Source organism: Cheilinus undulatus, linkage group 9, assembly GCF_018320785.1.
Source record: "Cheilinus undulatus linkage group 9, ASM1832078v1, whole genome shotgun sequence".
NCBI classification, from domain to species: domain Eukaryota; kingdom Metazoa; phylum Chordata; class Actinopteri; order Labriformes; family Labridae; genus Cheilinus; species Cheilinus undulatus.
Window position 1 is genome coordinate 25,078,367 of NC_054873.1, and position 15,511 is coordinate 25,093,877.

Sequence of the window (15,511 nt, forward strand, 5' to 3'; positions counted from 1 at the left end):
AGTCTTTCTGATGGAAAGTCCTTTAGAAATGGAACTATACCATATTATAGAGAGAATCACGTGTCTGTATAAATACACACTCAGATATCCACAACATCCTCTCTGAAATCATGAGGAAAAAAGTGCTCTTCTGTTGGATTTGCTGGCGGATATGCTAAAAAATGATTTTTCTTTTAGTTCGTGTCTGAATCTGTGAGTCGGGATACGTACGCCTGTGTTGTTTTCCTTCTTGAAGGATATGTGTATCAAAGACTGGAGTACAGGCTGCACAGAAACGAATTCCCCAGTGTCGAGTCTGAGCCACCAAACTCCAAATGCTTTAGCAGGTTTCTGTGCTATTTCACAGTTTTTACAGTTTGTTTGACCTTAAAAAAGTGGAGAGACAATCTACTGGCATACAGTAGAAGACAGTCATTGCTTACCTCATCCATCTCTCATGATGAGATGGAGGAGAGTTTGTGTTACCCTGTGTAAGAGGAGGAGAAGGAAGGGGGGATGGTCTGATATCAGCAGGCCGACGACTGGGGCAGTGGTAATGCACGTTCATTTTTTCTGCCCCCGTTCATGTGTGCATAGGGTTGTATCTCGTCAAAGTTGGGCCGCAGCACCACCACAGGCCCGTTGGCCGAAACATGTCCTGAGTGCTTGTCCAATGCTTGGCCTGGAGACGCCAAACCTGAGGTGACTGGGCCCGGGGAGGAGGGAGATACAGGTCCCAGTAATGGAGTACTTGGGCCTTGCATGGGGGATAACTGCTGTGTGGAAGGAGGCGGTGTCCCTCCTGTACAACATGATAACGGAGCGGCAGCTGCATAGGGCTGCCTGGTGGATGCAGGGTCCAGTGGAATGTTCTCCATGTTTTCTACCTCCATGTCCAGCTCCTCGGTGTCTGGCGGTTTGTTCTCCTCGCTGTAGAAGAAGCTCACTTCCCTAAAGGGAGGATCCAGTTCATCTTTGATGCTGCTGATGATCTCCAGGAAGGACGGACGCATCTTGGGGTTATATTGCCAGCACATCCTCATCAGCTCGAACCTGCAGGTGATGTTAGGGAGAGAAAAGGATTAAGGTCAAAAAGGGAATTTCCTTCCCATTAAGACTGTACTTTGAAGTTTACACGGATAATCCAAAACTGTGAAAGAAGACTTTTTTATTGTACTCTTTTAAGATTTAGTGCCCTATTTTACCATTGTTACAGTGTAAATCACTGCAGCAGTGACATCTTTCAGTATTCATTTAGTCTTGAGAGTATTGTTTAAAAGCAGATGTGAAAAAAATGATCATATAAAACTTAAGATGAAGATGCTGAATTTTTAAGGGTATCTTTTGTCTCTAAATCCCTGCAGCTCTCAAATCAAACTCAAAATGATCAACAATTTTATCAGGAAATCCACCTGTCAGCTTTTGTAAAAACATGTACTCCTTAGTCCTGATTAAATCTGCAGTTTTCTGTGTCAACTTAAACTCTTGGAGAGAGCCTGAGAATCTAAACATTGACCTGTTTCGTCTTTTTGTTTTTTTTCCAGTCAAACCTAGAGATAGATAACATGGCAGTCCTAGAAATAAGTACAGCAGCTTTAATATTTTGATAAGGACTGATCTCAGTGTTAATGCTTTAAAATGACTTACATTTTGAAAGAAAATACAAACACTAATACAATAATATTATATCTGAACCAAAATGTTTATTTTATTTTAGTTAATTTAAAGTCTGGCCTCAAAGGTGCCTGCCAAGACAAAATCTGGCCCTTATACAAACGTAGAGTTTCAAGTAGTGGCAGGTCTTAGAACTTCCCTCCAGCAGGTGGCAGTAGACACTTAGATTTAAGAAGGCTTCTACACTCCGGCATTTAAACTATGCTCACTCTATTTAACCTGAAAATAAGAGAATAATAAAGTTCACTCTACACCTCTGGTTATCAAGGGAGTGTTGATAGAAAAAGCAACAGCAATGTCAATCAGAGCACTGATTCTTTACCATTCCTTCAACATCAACAGGCTGAGGTTTGATTCACTTTCACTTTATTTTAATATTTTAAATTTCTGGTCATGTATGTATCTTTAACAGGATATATCTCATTCACACTAAACTGGATTCATCAAATCTCTTACATGGACTTAATTTAACAGTGGATGTTAAAAAAAACTCGTCAACTACCTACTGCAATGCTAAATTAAATTATGAAACTTAATTCCAAGTGCCAAGATGATTCACAACATTTTTTTCTGGTTCAGTGAGACTTTCAAACTTTGGATATGTTTAATTCATTGCAACATTACAGTTTTGACAGTTAGATCAGTAATGCTTCATGAACTTTGCAGCGCAGTAAATCACACCTCAGGTTACTGTGCCAGGCCAGCAGCCGAGCTTGGGGAATGTCAAAACAACATCATAAAAGGGAGAAATATTACAGTTTTTTGTGGTGCTACACCGCACACCACAACTTCAATTATACACAAACAAGCTAAGAATACTCTGCACGGCCCGCTGACATAAACACCTCAGTCATCTCTGTTTCACTCCTGCTGCTCCCTCTCTCTTGTTTTCTCTCTCGTTCCTACCCAGTGGTCTCTGCAGTCTACGGCAGCTCCTGCAGCTCTGTGCCCGCCTCGCTCCTTATGGCAAGAGCTTTTTAAACATGCGGCACACTTTGTGCTCTGAAGCAGCAGGAGGGCTGCTCTGGCTTGTTTACCCGCGCCACAGCAAGTGTCTTAAAGCTGAGGTTTAGATATCCAGACTTGGGACTCAAAGACCTCCCTGTTAAAAGATTTGGTGCTCAGAGCCCAAAGGTGACCTGTTCAGTGAAAGCTGTCCCTTTCACCATCTGTCGCTGCTCAGCAGGCTCACTGATGCAAAATTAGCAAATAAACACGGCAGTAAATCCTGACATTATGTCAGCATCATATCAATCATGGCACAAACAGACACATGCTATAAGCATTAAGTTAATTTGACTTTTATCTGACCTATCAGCTATGAGATTAGTAACATGCCAGTGATATCAGCGCTTGATTTAAACTAAAGGGGAAATAACCTGCCCATCAGCTGGTACAAATATAGATCTTCAAGATCCAAAAACAACTTTTTTTTTGCCACTTCTTTGTTACCTCATTACAGGATTCTTTTCAGTCAGTTATGTTTATCAGTTAATAAACATTTGTTACATTTAAGTCCAGTTTAAACACAAAAATACAGGAACAGGGTTTTACACACTTTTCAAAATCAAATGTAAGTCTTCTCCAGACCTGAACCGAGAATAATTAATACAACTTTTTGCAAGGTAAATAGTCACAAATAAAAGGCATGAGATTTCTTGGTCCACTGGACCGGGGCTGAATTTTCTGATTTCAGAACTGTTTATTAAATGTCAAATGATATAAGGCAAAAGTTTTTTTTCTTTTGTCAAAAACACTCAAATTTAAAGATTTCTCACACATTTAATGCCTCTATGCCTTATGGTGATATTTATCATAACACATTTTTGCTGATTCTAAACAGTTTAACTATTAAAAAACAGATAATGCTTTTCATCAGGGAGGACCTGTCAAAATAAGGCTGGGCTGCACCGATTTTTTAGTGAAAAACCTGGTAGCCCAGATATTAAGAGAACTGGAGTAGTGTTTCACAACAGTACAGAGTTTATTAACTCACAGGGAGTCAGATAAAATTAGAGAGGAGTTTGGGGTCCTCCTTCAGGAAATTCAGAACATCCAACGCTGAATTTCCTGAATTATTGAGAATATTTATGCAATAACTTTTGGAAGAAAGTGATTAAAATCATATCAGTCTGGCTAGAAAACAAAGATTGGTCATGTCTTAGTCAAAATGCCTTCTTAAATTCAAGACCTCTCACTGGCAGACTTTTATGGCCTTCAAATATCCAATTTAAGACCCAAGATGGTGCTGTTGATGACTTCTTTTTATTCTTTTCAGCTGAATATATTTGTTTAACCGTCAATCTTTGGCCTTTGAATTTGTCTTTAAGCATCCCAAGGGTTCATGTTTTGCCACTTTATACTAAAGGCTACACACAAAAATGTACTTGTTCAAACTCTGGCTTTTGTAAACAAAAGGAAGTTAACACTGCAGCAGTGTGTCTGTGGGGTCTTATAACCACAAGATACTTGTGCCCTACAAAGAGGATCAGCGCTCAGTGAAAAAATCCTAAATCCATTGCTAATTGCCTCTACAAGTCAACTGTGCAGACTGATGGTTAAAAGAAAGAAAGAATTTCTATAAGCATGTTCTTTGTTGTTGCATTTTTGTCTGACTATCGGCACAAAACAAGTGTCTTGTTTATGCAATGCATTAGAAATTGAAGATGTAATAAAGTCTTTAAATATATGAAGAGGGTCTTGATAAAGGTATCACAAGTATTAAATTTAATGACTTTAATGACTGATTTTCTGCATATACCCTGTGCAGTAGTCCAGCCAATTCTTACCAGGGGAAAGGGAGATGGGACAAAAGACCTTGAACCAGTCAGATGAAAATAAGAAACAGGCTGAATGTGATTGTATAGCCGTCTCTGAAATCTGCCCTAAATGTTTAATCAATCTGAACAGAATTATCATCAGACCTGAAAATCTTCTCAGATGTGCTGTCCTTAGCCTGCTGAAACCTTGAAGTATAATTCCACTGTGATACTGCAACATTCCTCTATAAGTTGTGATGTTTAATGTGATTGCAGGAGTCTGCATTTGATTTTTGCCCAGCCCTGAGAGAGAGAATGCACTTTGTGTGGATCGGAAACTCTAGACAGAAACATGGGAAATCCAATCAGTGACCCACAGCTACCTGACCATGGGAAGACAGAAGCAGGAGGAGATGTTCAAAGCTATCCAAATATGACTCATCCTCCGGCCTGTTTTCCAGACCTTTCTCCTCTTATGTCTTCCTGTTCGCTCTTTGTATGGACTTCTGGCTTCACCACACTTAAGCACTCTGCTGGAAATCTCCATTAAGTCACAGCAGCAGAGGGGACCAGTGGCAAAACCCTGACTTCCTTGTGTGTTGTGCAGGAGAATAACCCACCCACCCCACCACCACCACCTCTGTAACACAATCCACACACTCCTGTAATCAGGACAAAACAGTCAGGCTGCCATAGAAACCAGAGGTTTGTGTCTGCACAACACTAGGCCCTCTTTTTTTTCTACTTGCACTCTCTTTCTAAGGTGAGGTCAGCCGTGGAGAGTGGGAGGGGAGAGAGCAGAATGCCTTCTTATTGAGGTCAGAGGGAGAGAGGAGAAATGCATATATGTAGCACTGCACACTGACAAGCAGGCTGTGCTGTCTTTTCTCTCCTTTAACAGCCATAATGACTCATTAATGAATTATGAGTTACTAAAATTCTTTCTGCATCCACTCTCTGCTGACAGACGGACACCATCTCCCTCCTCATGTCCGTGCCTGGCAGACGGTATGAAGGGCATCTTTCACACACAGCTCGTGGCATCCCTTCTATGGGCCGAGGCAGACGGGTGAGAAGGCTTCTCATTGCCAGCTGACCACCAGAGCAATGTCGTCAACGGCCCACATTTAACCTGTGACGTTAATGTCAGGCCTCATCTTGGCTCTACTTTAGCACACACATCACATGATATCCCGCACACGTAAAACCACAACTTTAAATAGATGCTGAGCAAAAAAGACCAAATTAATGGGGCAGAAGACATGTGAGGCAGTACAAGTTGAGGATAAAACAATACATACTTTAAGGGTGCTGTGAACTTGAAAATTCTATTCTAAAGTTCATGTTAACGGACTTACAGCATGTCGGGGCAGTTTTCAGGTTTGTCCAAGAGTCCTCCCTCCATGACAAAGCGCAGCACTTGTTCGTTTGACATGCCCTGGTATGGCTGTTCTGCTAAAGTAGCGATCTCCCACAGCACCACTCCAAATGACCTGTAGAGCAAAACAAGACAGTTTCATTTAGAGTAATCAAGTAATTGACTTACTTTTCTTATGCCTTCATATTTAAAATGCTTTCTTTATGTAGTGCTTCTAATACTGAGTGAAGCAGCAACAACAAATGTATGGCCGTTATTCATGGGGCAGGCAAGCACAGCAGTTAATGTGACTTTTCCCATAAAATGTGTCGATAACAACAAAATTAGGGTGGATGTGGTATAGTTGTAGTCTGCCATCTCTCAAATAAAAGGTTTCCAGTTTGATCCCAGCTCCTGCAGTCTTACACCGAAGCGTATTAATGGAATAGCACTTTTGACACATTATGTACCTTCTGGCATCAATGTGTAAAAAATGAATGGCTGAATGTGACATGTCCTGTAATAGTGCCATGTGTGGACTACCTTCCAGCCCATGACCCCCAAAATAACCGTGTCATAGATAGACCAGGGACCTCATCTTACCTGGAGATGGTTGAAGTGTACGATGTTGCACAGGCATCATGTACGTATTTACATTTTAGGGACTTTTGGCACGTTATTTACAAAAACCTCATAGTTAACTATTGTAAATTGAACTCATTTGAGCATTTTCTACAATAATGGATAAAATGTACCACTTTAAATCTTTTTTTTTTTTTTTTTTTTTTTTTTTAAAGCATCCAAGGACCCCCCTTTAGTGTTTCCAGGCCTGCACTTTGGGAACCACTGGACTAAAAAAAGGGCTCTTCAAGTCCAAATCCATTTACCAAATTAAAAACTGTTAAGACACCAAAAGAATCATGCACACTTTTTTGTACAACACTTTTGACATCAGACCTACAGTAAAGGTCAAATTCATTGCATTTATGTGTTGAATTGCATGTAATAAAGCTTTGAGAGCTGAAAAAGGATTGGAGTGCATATTGGTTAACATTTTTCAGACAGAACAGGTAAAACATTGGTCTCATCCTTTAATTCTGCACTTACTAAGGCTGGGCATTTAATCAAAATTTAGATTTAATTGCAACATGACTTAGTGCAATTTTCATACCAAACATGATGCAGCATTTCTTTGACCTGAAAAGTGTGTCACTTTTTTTGGAGCAGAGATCTTCTGCTCTACACATGCAAACATTCAAGTGTCATCTTTTTTCAAGAATAGTTTGCCAAAAAACCTACTTTTCTTATTATTGCATGTTTTTTAAATCTAAAATCTGAGTTGAAATAAACATAATTAGTAACTTGCACCAAATCACTCTAACCTCGCACTTGCTATATTTTTCTGCTGGCTTTCATACATTTCTAAATCAAGAGAGTAAAAGCTAACAAAAAAATTATGACCTAACTTTAAATTTCTCAATGCTCTTGGTGATGTCAAAGTTGAATTTACAGCTTCAATCATCCAATTCAGAAGCTACTTTATACATTTTTGCAACACTACTCAGCAATGGTGTCCAATGTGGAAATACAACATAAATGTGCAGTCCTGTCCAGAACTATTTAGCATGTTTGGGACAAAAACTGAGGCTAAAGTAAAGCGTAGATATGGCGAATATGTTGCCTGAGGGCACCATCAGGCAGGAACGAGGACTGACACAAACCCAGTCATGCTCTGGATGTCCTTGCATATTAACAGGGGCATGAGGAAAATAATCTGTTGAAAAAGTAAAGTCAACACCTTTAGGACACAGAAAAGGGTAGATTTGGCAAGTAAGCACGGCCTACAGCAGTGGTTCTTACTGTGGGGGTCGTGGGACACTGACAGGGATGCCAGATGACTTCCAAAAAATGAAGAATATTTTAAAATTATTTCAAATTGTATGATTTACCCATTTTTATAGAAAAATACATGTATGAAATTAGTTACATGGAAACATGGTTATTTGTTGAGATTTATGCTGAAATCAAAGTAATGATTAAAAAGTCCTTTAAATATTAGTCTGCACACAACTGTTCTTGATTGTACATTGCTGTGTTCAACAATGCTTCAAATATCTTCAGGTACAGCTGGGGTCCCTGGGCTCTTGCGCCTTTATTTTGGGGGGTTGTTGGCTTTTAGGTTTGACAACCCCTGGCCTCAGGTGCCACCCTGTTGGATAGTAGGATTGCTATGACCTCCTGGCTGAGCTGTGGTTGTCCCGAAAGGATTGAAAACCGCGGGCGGTCTCTGGGTGTTTTACTAGGGGTAAAAAGTACCGGAAAAAGAGATGGCATCGAGCTTGACCTTGACTGCTGAGAGACACAAGTGGGTCAACATGGCATGTTGTGGGCTTGGGGCAAAAAACCCTGTGAACATGACTTAAAATTCAGACATCTATAACAATCTGTTTACTAAAACATTTTGAGATGATGGGAAGATATACTAGTACATATTCTTTAGTTGTCAATGTCATGTCAGCCTAATAAACAGCATCCTTGGTATTGTGAATAAGGGAAAAAGTCAGTAATCACAATGATCTGACTACTCTAAGACTAACTCAGAAACTTGGATGAAAACTTAGGGAAAGCCTCAATTTTTAAATATTTAAGGCAAGATTCACCCTAAAACTCAAACTTTCTTTACTAAAATGTCTATGAAAAAACAAAGAAATCCACATCTTGGCAGACAAAGAGCCCAATATTTGTTTAATCCTGTTAGTGATATTTTCAACACTATCATCAGTTCTGAGAGTAGCTCATCTATCCTTCAAACAGAGTCATTACAACAGCATCTAACAGTCAAAAACAGAGAAAGCCGCATTCATACAGCTTTTCTTGATCATCAAAATAAAAGTCACTAACTTGTGGATTCCTCGGGAGACCAGAGTGGGTTCGTCTTACTCTTAAGTTCATCTGTATGACTTCAAAGAGGAAGATATAGTACGCAAATGTGGAGGTGGGTTTGTGCTGGAACGACAACCTATCATTTAAGAACATCTGGAGCAGTTTAAGCCCACTCTTAGGGACTGACCCATGGGACATTCTGAGTTGGGAAACAAAAACTTGCAAGGGAGCTAGTAAACACTTGTATTTCTCTACAGCAGTATTGCTCTGGATAGAAAAATGTGGCAGAACTGTAAGCTGAGATTCCACCGCAAGCTGGCTTTAAAAAAAGGTGTTGGTAAGAAAAGATTTATCTTGTTTTAAGCTCTCCTGTCACCGAGAGAAGAATTTCCTGAGAGCCAGCTGGAGACCGAGAGATTTTGATGGTTTTGGAGTCTTTTATAGCACACACAGACACAGATGATAGAGCAGGAAATGCATGTTCACACTGTAAAGTAAAAAATGCAGCTGAGGATATGGGCTGAGAAGTGATCTGCATGTTTTTATAGCTTTGACTCCCCAGCATGAATAGTTCCAGCATATCCACATGCACGAACACACACAATATGTAGACATTTCTGGAATAGTTTCCATGCCCCCTGGATTAGGGCAGGTTTTTACATGTTTAATGCAGGGCTGTGTGTGATGTATTCTCATACCAAACATCAGACATTGTAGTGAACACGCCATCTTTCAGTGACTCTGGAGACATCCAACGAACGGGCAGCAGGCCCTTCCCTCCTTTTCGGTAGTAATCCGTCTCGTAAATATCTCTCGTCATGCCAAAATCTGTGGAGAAAAAAAATGAAATCAGAGGTTGAGGAAGCCCCTAGAAATCACTCTTTCTGTGTGATAGAGGAAGCTCATCCATCCCCTACCTCCTCCCCTCTCTCTGTCCATCTACATTAAGACTCCACAGCCTCAGGCACTCACTACAATCCAAACGGTTATTTTTCCAAGCTGGGTTCAGGATGGAGCAACCAGGAGAGCTAATGGCACTGTATTAACTTGACTCACCTCCAATCTTCACAGTGAAGTCCTCTGCGACCATGCAGTTCCTGGCAGCCAGATCTCTGTGGACAAATTTGTTGGCGTTTAGGTACGACATGCCATCAGCGATTTCCCCTGCCATCTGGATCATCTTTTTGAGTGGGGGTAGGACCTGGCTGGTGGAGTTCTGGGAGAGGGGAAAGCACCCACAAGAAAGTTAAACTCTGCAGTTTGACATCTTTTTTCATCTTTCCAAGACACTGGTAAGAGTTCAGAAATACAAAGTAGGGGGTGAATGCTTTATTTGGAAAAGTGATTAGGAGGGGGAAAGACAAAAAAGCTAACAGGACAGAAAGGTATTGTTACAGAGCTAAGGTTAAAAGAGGCTTACTTCTTTGCGCAGGGAGCGCAGGTAGCTCTTGAGATCTCCACGGGTCATTAGCTCCATGATCACTAAGGTTGGCTGTCCCTGAGAGACCACACCTAGCAGCCGCACCTGCACCAATCACAGCAAAACAAAGGTTAGTGGAAGCAGCCAAAAGCTCCATGATCTACATCACTGTAATGAAGGTTAGAGCAGGCATACAGGAAATAATGGACAATTACATAGTCAGGAAGCATACTTTAAAAGCCAGTAAGTGATGTTTCATTCATGAACGAGTTGGTACAAATAGCTGGCAATTTCACCTGATCAATAAGAACTGGATCCTGTTTGATCCTGTTATAATTTTCTTCTTCTTCTTCCTATTATTATTATTATTTTTACAGTAACCAGCATAAATACCAATTGTATGTTGCTAAAGTTGGCAGCTCAAATAAAGCCAAAGTGGTACCCAAATGAAGGGTTTTTTTGGGAACTGGCTTTCGGTGAGTTGAGCCAAATGACCCACATCACTAAAGAGAGCCAGAATTCCTATCACTAATGCCAGTGAACACAAAAAAGATGCATAAAGGAAATACAGGGTGAAAAAAATACACTGGTTAAAAACATTGCTGTGTTTTGGTTCCTGTATACTAACTAGTATGGTGTATTAGAGTCACTCTATTTGTGATTTTAGCCCAGAATAATCACTTTGATGTTAACATCTGGATTTAGAAGAGACATTTCTGGAAACTGGGGTACACCAAACCCTGTTTTCAGCTTGATTTCCTTGTAAATTTACAACTTTATAACATTGTAAATTTCTGACTTCATAAATTTCAAATTTTTGAGTTTTTAAATCGAAAGGTACAACTGAAAAAATTAAGTTTTTCTTCATAAATTTTCAGCTTCTTTCATTTAAAAATTCAGAGTTTTGTTACTCAAAAGTTTCCATTTTTATAATCCAATATATATATATAAAAAGATTTTTCTCCAAAATGTTATTTTTTCCTGAAAATTAAAAATCCTCCTTATTTATAATTTCTTTTTTTTAGATATATTTTTGGACTTTCTGTGCCTTCATTAAGAGAGGAGGGTAGTGGACAGAGTTGGAAATAGGGATAAGAGAGTGGGGTTGAAACATGTGGTCAAGAAGCCACAGGGCTGGATGTGAACCTAGGCTGCCCACACACACTTTTGGTGCAATCTGACCACTAGGCCATCTGCGCCACAGATCCTCTTTCATTTTTATCTTGTGGAATGGCCCTTATTCACTTCTGTATCAATGACAAAAACAACAAACTGAACAAATAAAGCTTTTGTGAGGAACTTTCTCTTAGTGTGAATTTTTGGGCCCCCAAACTGATTCACTGATTTTTATCCTGTACAGATGTAAGCAGTGATTTCTTACAACAAAAAATCTCATCCTCCTTCCCACATTTCTCAAGTGAACCTTAATCTGGAAAATGTAAAATAAGGCCCTTTCCCTCCCTCTACTTCCGTGGGGGCAGCAGTGACAGGCGCTGGAAATTAAAAAATAGATATAATCAATATTCCAATACTCTACAGCAGTAGCATGGTTTGTTATGTAGGTCATAAAGAGACATCAGTGTTACCTCTGTTTTAGAAACAGATTAAAAAAATCCTCACAGAAGCTTAAAATAAAGAATGTGTAAAATCAGGGGGTAGTATGTCTGGCAGTGTAGTTTTCCCTCCCTCTGAAGCACTCCAATGATCCATTTCCACATTTATAGAAAAATGTTTCTCTTAAACTTGCTTTGAAGATTGTTTGAAAAAAAAAATCTATTCAATTATTCAAGGTGATTTCAATAATTGAGTGCTTGGCTTTCCAGCAGACAGACTTGTTAAATCAGTTGTAACAGCAGCTTTCCAAAAGTGAAAAATATCTCACACATACGTTAAACGTGGTTAATAGGGCTGTTATCACACTGATGAGAAAATGTACATAATCTGCAGGAGACCGAGCTCTGCCTCAAGCTGCAGCTGCCTGAGTGAAGACAACCACAGACAATTGAACACATGGCCTCCTCTCACCTTTTTCACTATAAAAATGTGGACAAATAAAGAACTAATGATCACAGGAGCACTGTGCCACGATTTTGAACAATACAATAAAGGGCTGTTTATTTTGATCTGCATTTATTACAGGATTCTCTGACTCAGTTGTCTGTACAAGTCATAGTTTTAGACTGTTTTAGTTTTCTTACCACATGGTGACAGTTGAACTCCTTCATGACTGAGGCTTCGTTCAAAAACTCAATGCGCTCTCTCATGCTGGCGGACTCGTTCACCGTTTTGATTGCCACTCTTGTCTCAGGTTCATCCTTGACCACTCCTTTGGCGATTCCTTCATACACCATGCCAAAGGAGCCCTGACCAAGCTCCTTGTGCATAGTGATCTTCTCTCTAGGCACCTCCCACTCATCAGGGACGTACACTGGCACAAAAGTATGGACACAAGATTAAAAAAAGACGTGCAATAAAATCTGACAATTTTATTAATTGTTCTTTCAACAAAGAACTGGATTAAGCCAGTCAATCTACTTGTATATTTAATAATGTATATTTATGTATTTTTCAAATATTTTCACATACAGTGCTTAACAAATTTATTAGACCACCACCCAAAGTAAGGTTTATGCCAGAGCTGCCCTAAATTAACAGCATTGGTAATTACTAAAATCATTTTTTATGTTTCTGCAATGGTTAATACACCATTATGTGGAAGCTCTTTCACCCAAATGATATTTATAATGCTAAAATATAATTATTATTGTTATCCATGAATTTTCAAATTTACTGATTTACAAAACAACTTAAAAACTAGTAAAGCACATTATTATTTCTAGACTAATATGTCAAATTAAAGTTATTTACTTGCATTTCTGAACAGAAAAATTAGTTTTAGTGCTTGAATGTTATGCTTGATTAATATCTGACTTCTCAGAGAAGCCCAGTGAGCCGGTTCAAATTTGCATATAAAAAGGTGAATTCAGTTTGAAATTCCTCATTCCTGTTCAAAATGGTAAAACGTGGAGAGCTCACTGAAAATGAAAGAGTCCACATTAAAGCACTTCATGATGCTGGATGGTCTCTGAGACAAATATGACAGGTGGTCTAATAAATTTGTTAAGCACTGTATGTCTATACAGTTTTTATGATCAAAGAGTTATGTAATTCATGCACAACACTGTAGTTTTAATACAGAAGAGATGTTATATTCTTACTCTCTGCAGCACTAAAGTATTCTGGGTTGACAGATGCATAAAGGACACCATTTCCCAATCTGTCACTGTTCCTGTTGACACAAAATACAGCCGAGTTAGTCAGCAGGCTGTTCTGTTTGCAGACGACATGAGTAATTCTTTACAGGAAGTCTCCTCTTTACGACAGGGGAATGTTAATGAAAACAAAACACCTATTAACTCTAATTAAAATTACACCAGCCATTAAGTTTCATGAGCACAGTGATGCAGAACATCATCATCCAGAGCCTTTGTGTGGCAATGTGGGGAGCGTGTTCATAAAGACACTTGCCTCTTTTTGTTGACAAAGAAGAGGATGGTGGTGAGGCTGGCAATAAAGAGTGTCGCTATGATGGGAATAATGATGACCAAGTAGAATGTAACACCATCATCTCCTGTAAGAAAGCAGAAACAGAAAAATTATCAACACTGAGTTAAAGATTATTTTCTCGTCATCTTTTAAGTGAAAAATTACATATGTAGTGTGATGTGTTGTATTACTTATTGGAGGAGGCACATAGAAGAACACGCTTTCTGTCCAGGAGCCGTTTCCTGCAAGCGAAGTGGCACGTATACGTGCAGAATAATTCCCAGAGCCTAGGTTGGTCAGTCGAGCTCCTCTGTGTTCACGGAAATGCTGTCGTGACACACACTCATGTTTCTCAGGCTAGAAGGAAAAACATCCTGGTTACTATTCGAAAGATGTTATACAGGCGGTTGTTAGGTTAAGGTCTGCTACAGAAAATTTATATCTTAATTTTAAAACTACGTCGCCAATCACAAGGCTTGATGCTAATATGCTGTGTTTTGTTTGGTTGAAAAATCTATAAAGGAAACTTAGTCAGGGATATTACACTCTTAAACACCCTGACGAGAAAAAACAGAAGCTTTAATCAAGAAAAGCTGACAAGTGTGTAATAATTATGCACCTATTTGCTAAAACTGGCTGATCGGTGGATTTCTGCCATTCATGATAAAATTGTTCCAGTCTCATCTGTTCTGTTTTAAAGCTGTAGGGACTAAAAAAGACACAAAATATTTCTACCATCACATTTTAAGAATAAACATCTGGGGGCTGGATGGCCACTGCTATAACGTATTGTTCAATATAGCTTTGTGAGGTATCATATCATGCTGTATCGTATCATATCGTGCTGTATCGTAAGCCAGGAGTGTTAAATATCTGGGTCTTAGCCCAATTTAGGAAGATCCAGAGACATGCTAACTTGAAATTGCTTATTGGTCAGTGATATGCACTATTTCATGCAATTTTAAACACAATTGCAGATTTAGAATGCAAATAAATCAACATTATTTGGTAAAACACATTTTCACCTAAAATAAACAGTCATCCTTTAGTGCCAACATAATTTTTAATACGTAAATGTTCACAAAGTGCCCTAAGCCTTTTAAATCAACACAGTGATGACCAATAATTTTCCCTTCTGTCTCCTAAAAAAAGGCAAAAACTGTTTATTTTAAAAGTTGCATACCAAAGGTAGAGGAATTAAATATAGACGTTTTAAACTGACCTTTGAAGAAGGACATAAAAAGCAAATTGTTTGGTTCCAGAAATGAAAAATATTTATGAAAATGCTGAAGAAGCTCAATTTTAGGACAGTGTTAAGTAGTACCGTTTTATTCTGCTGTTCTTCTAGGTTGTATGAGTTACAAAAACTGTGAATTTGGCTACAACAATAAGATTTTCATGTTGTGACCAGCAAGGCTCCTTTTTAAATCATCTATTTCTCTTTGCAATTATCCATCATAACACTCAGCAGAAAACTAGTTCTTACCAACCTAAAAGATTCAAGGCTAAAGCCCTGTAAGCCACCCCCTTTGCTCCACCTATGATCTTAAGTAATCCTTGGATTCCATCCCTTATTAGTCACGAATATTATTCCTAGCAGTTCTTTGACTACATGCCTAAAAAATGCCAGAGGGGACCTCTAATTACACGCAGCCCAGCTCACCTCTGTCCCCAGACGGAACTTGATCTCATACATCAGAATGACTCCGTTTGGCATGACAGGCTCCTTCCAGTGGAGCACCACGCAACCCTCCACCTTCTCGCTCCTCTCATAGGTCACCTTTCCAGGGATATCATCTGCCCTGACTGTAACACAACCAAATACACAACCTCATGACAAGACTGTGCAAACTAGTGGGAGAAGGTTTATTGCATACTGTGTTTCATCACAAA

At 39.2% G+C, this 15,511-nt stretch overlaps 1 protein-coding gene across 1 annotated transcript in view; it reads right to left on the reverse strand.

Annotated features, from left to right (window-relative positions):
* Positions 1-483: 483 nt before the first annotated feature.
* igf1ra (insulin-like growth factor 1a receptor) overlaps positions 484-15,511 on the reverse strand; it is a 102,337-nt gene continuing 87,309 nt past the window's right edge. Inside the window, exons 12-21 of the mRNA XM_041794718.1 lie at positions 15,282-15,424; positions 13,810-13,975; positions 13,601-13,703; positions 13,291-13,361; positions 12,271-12,500; positions 10,073-10,177; positions 9,709-9,868; positions 9,351-9,480; positions 5,771-5,905; positions 484-1,032 (exon numbers count right to left, since the gene is read on the reverse strand). Of these exons, the coding sequence (XP_041650652.1) occupies positions 507-1,032; positions 5,771-5,905; positions 9,351-9,480; positions 9,709-9,868; positions 10,073-10,177; positions 12,271-12,500; positions 13,291-13,361; positions 13,601-13,703; positions 13,810-13,975; positions 15,282-15,424 (1,769 nt within the window). The 3' untranslated portion in view covers positions 484-506. The remainder of the gene's footprint in view (positions 1,033-5,770; positions 5,906-9,350; positions 9,481-9,708; positions 9,869-10,072; positions 10,178-12,270; positions 12,501-13,290; positions 13,362-13,600; positions 13,704-13,809; positions 13,976-15,281; positions 15,425-15,511) is intronic.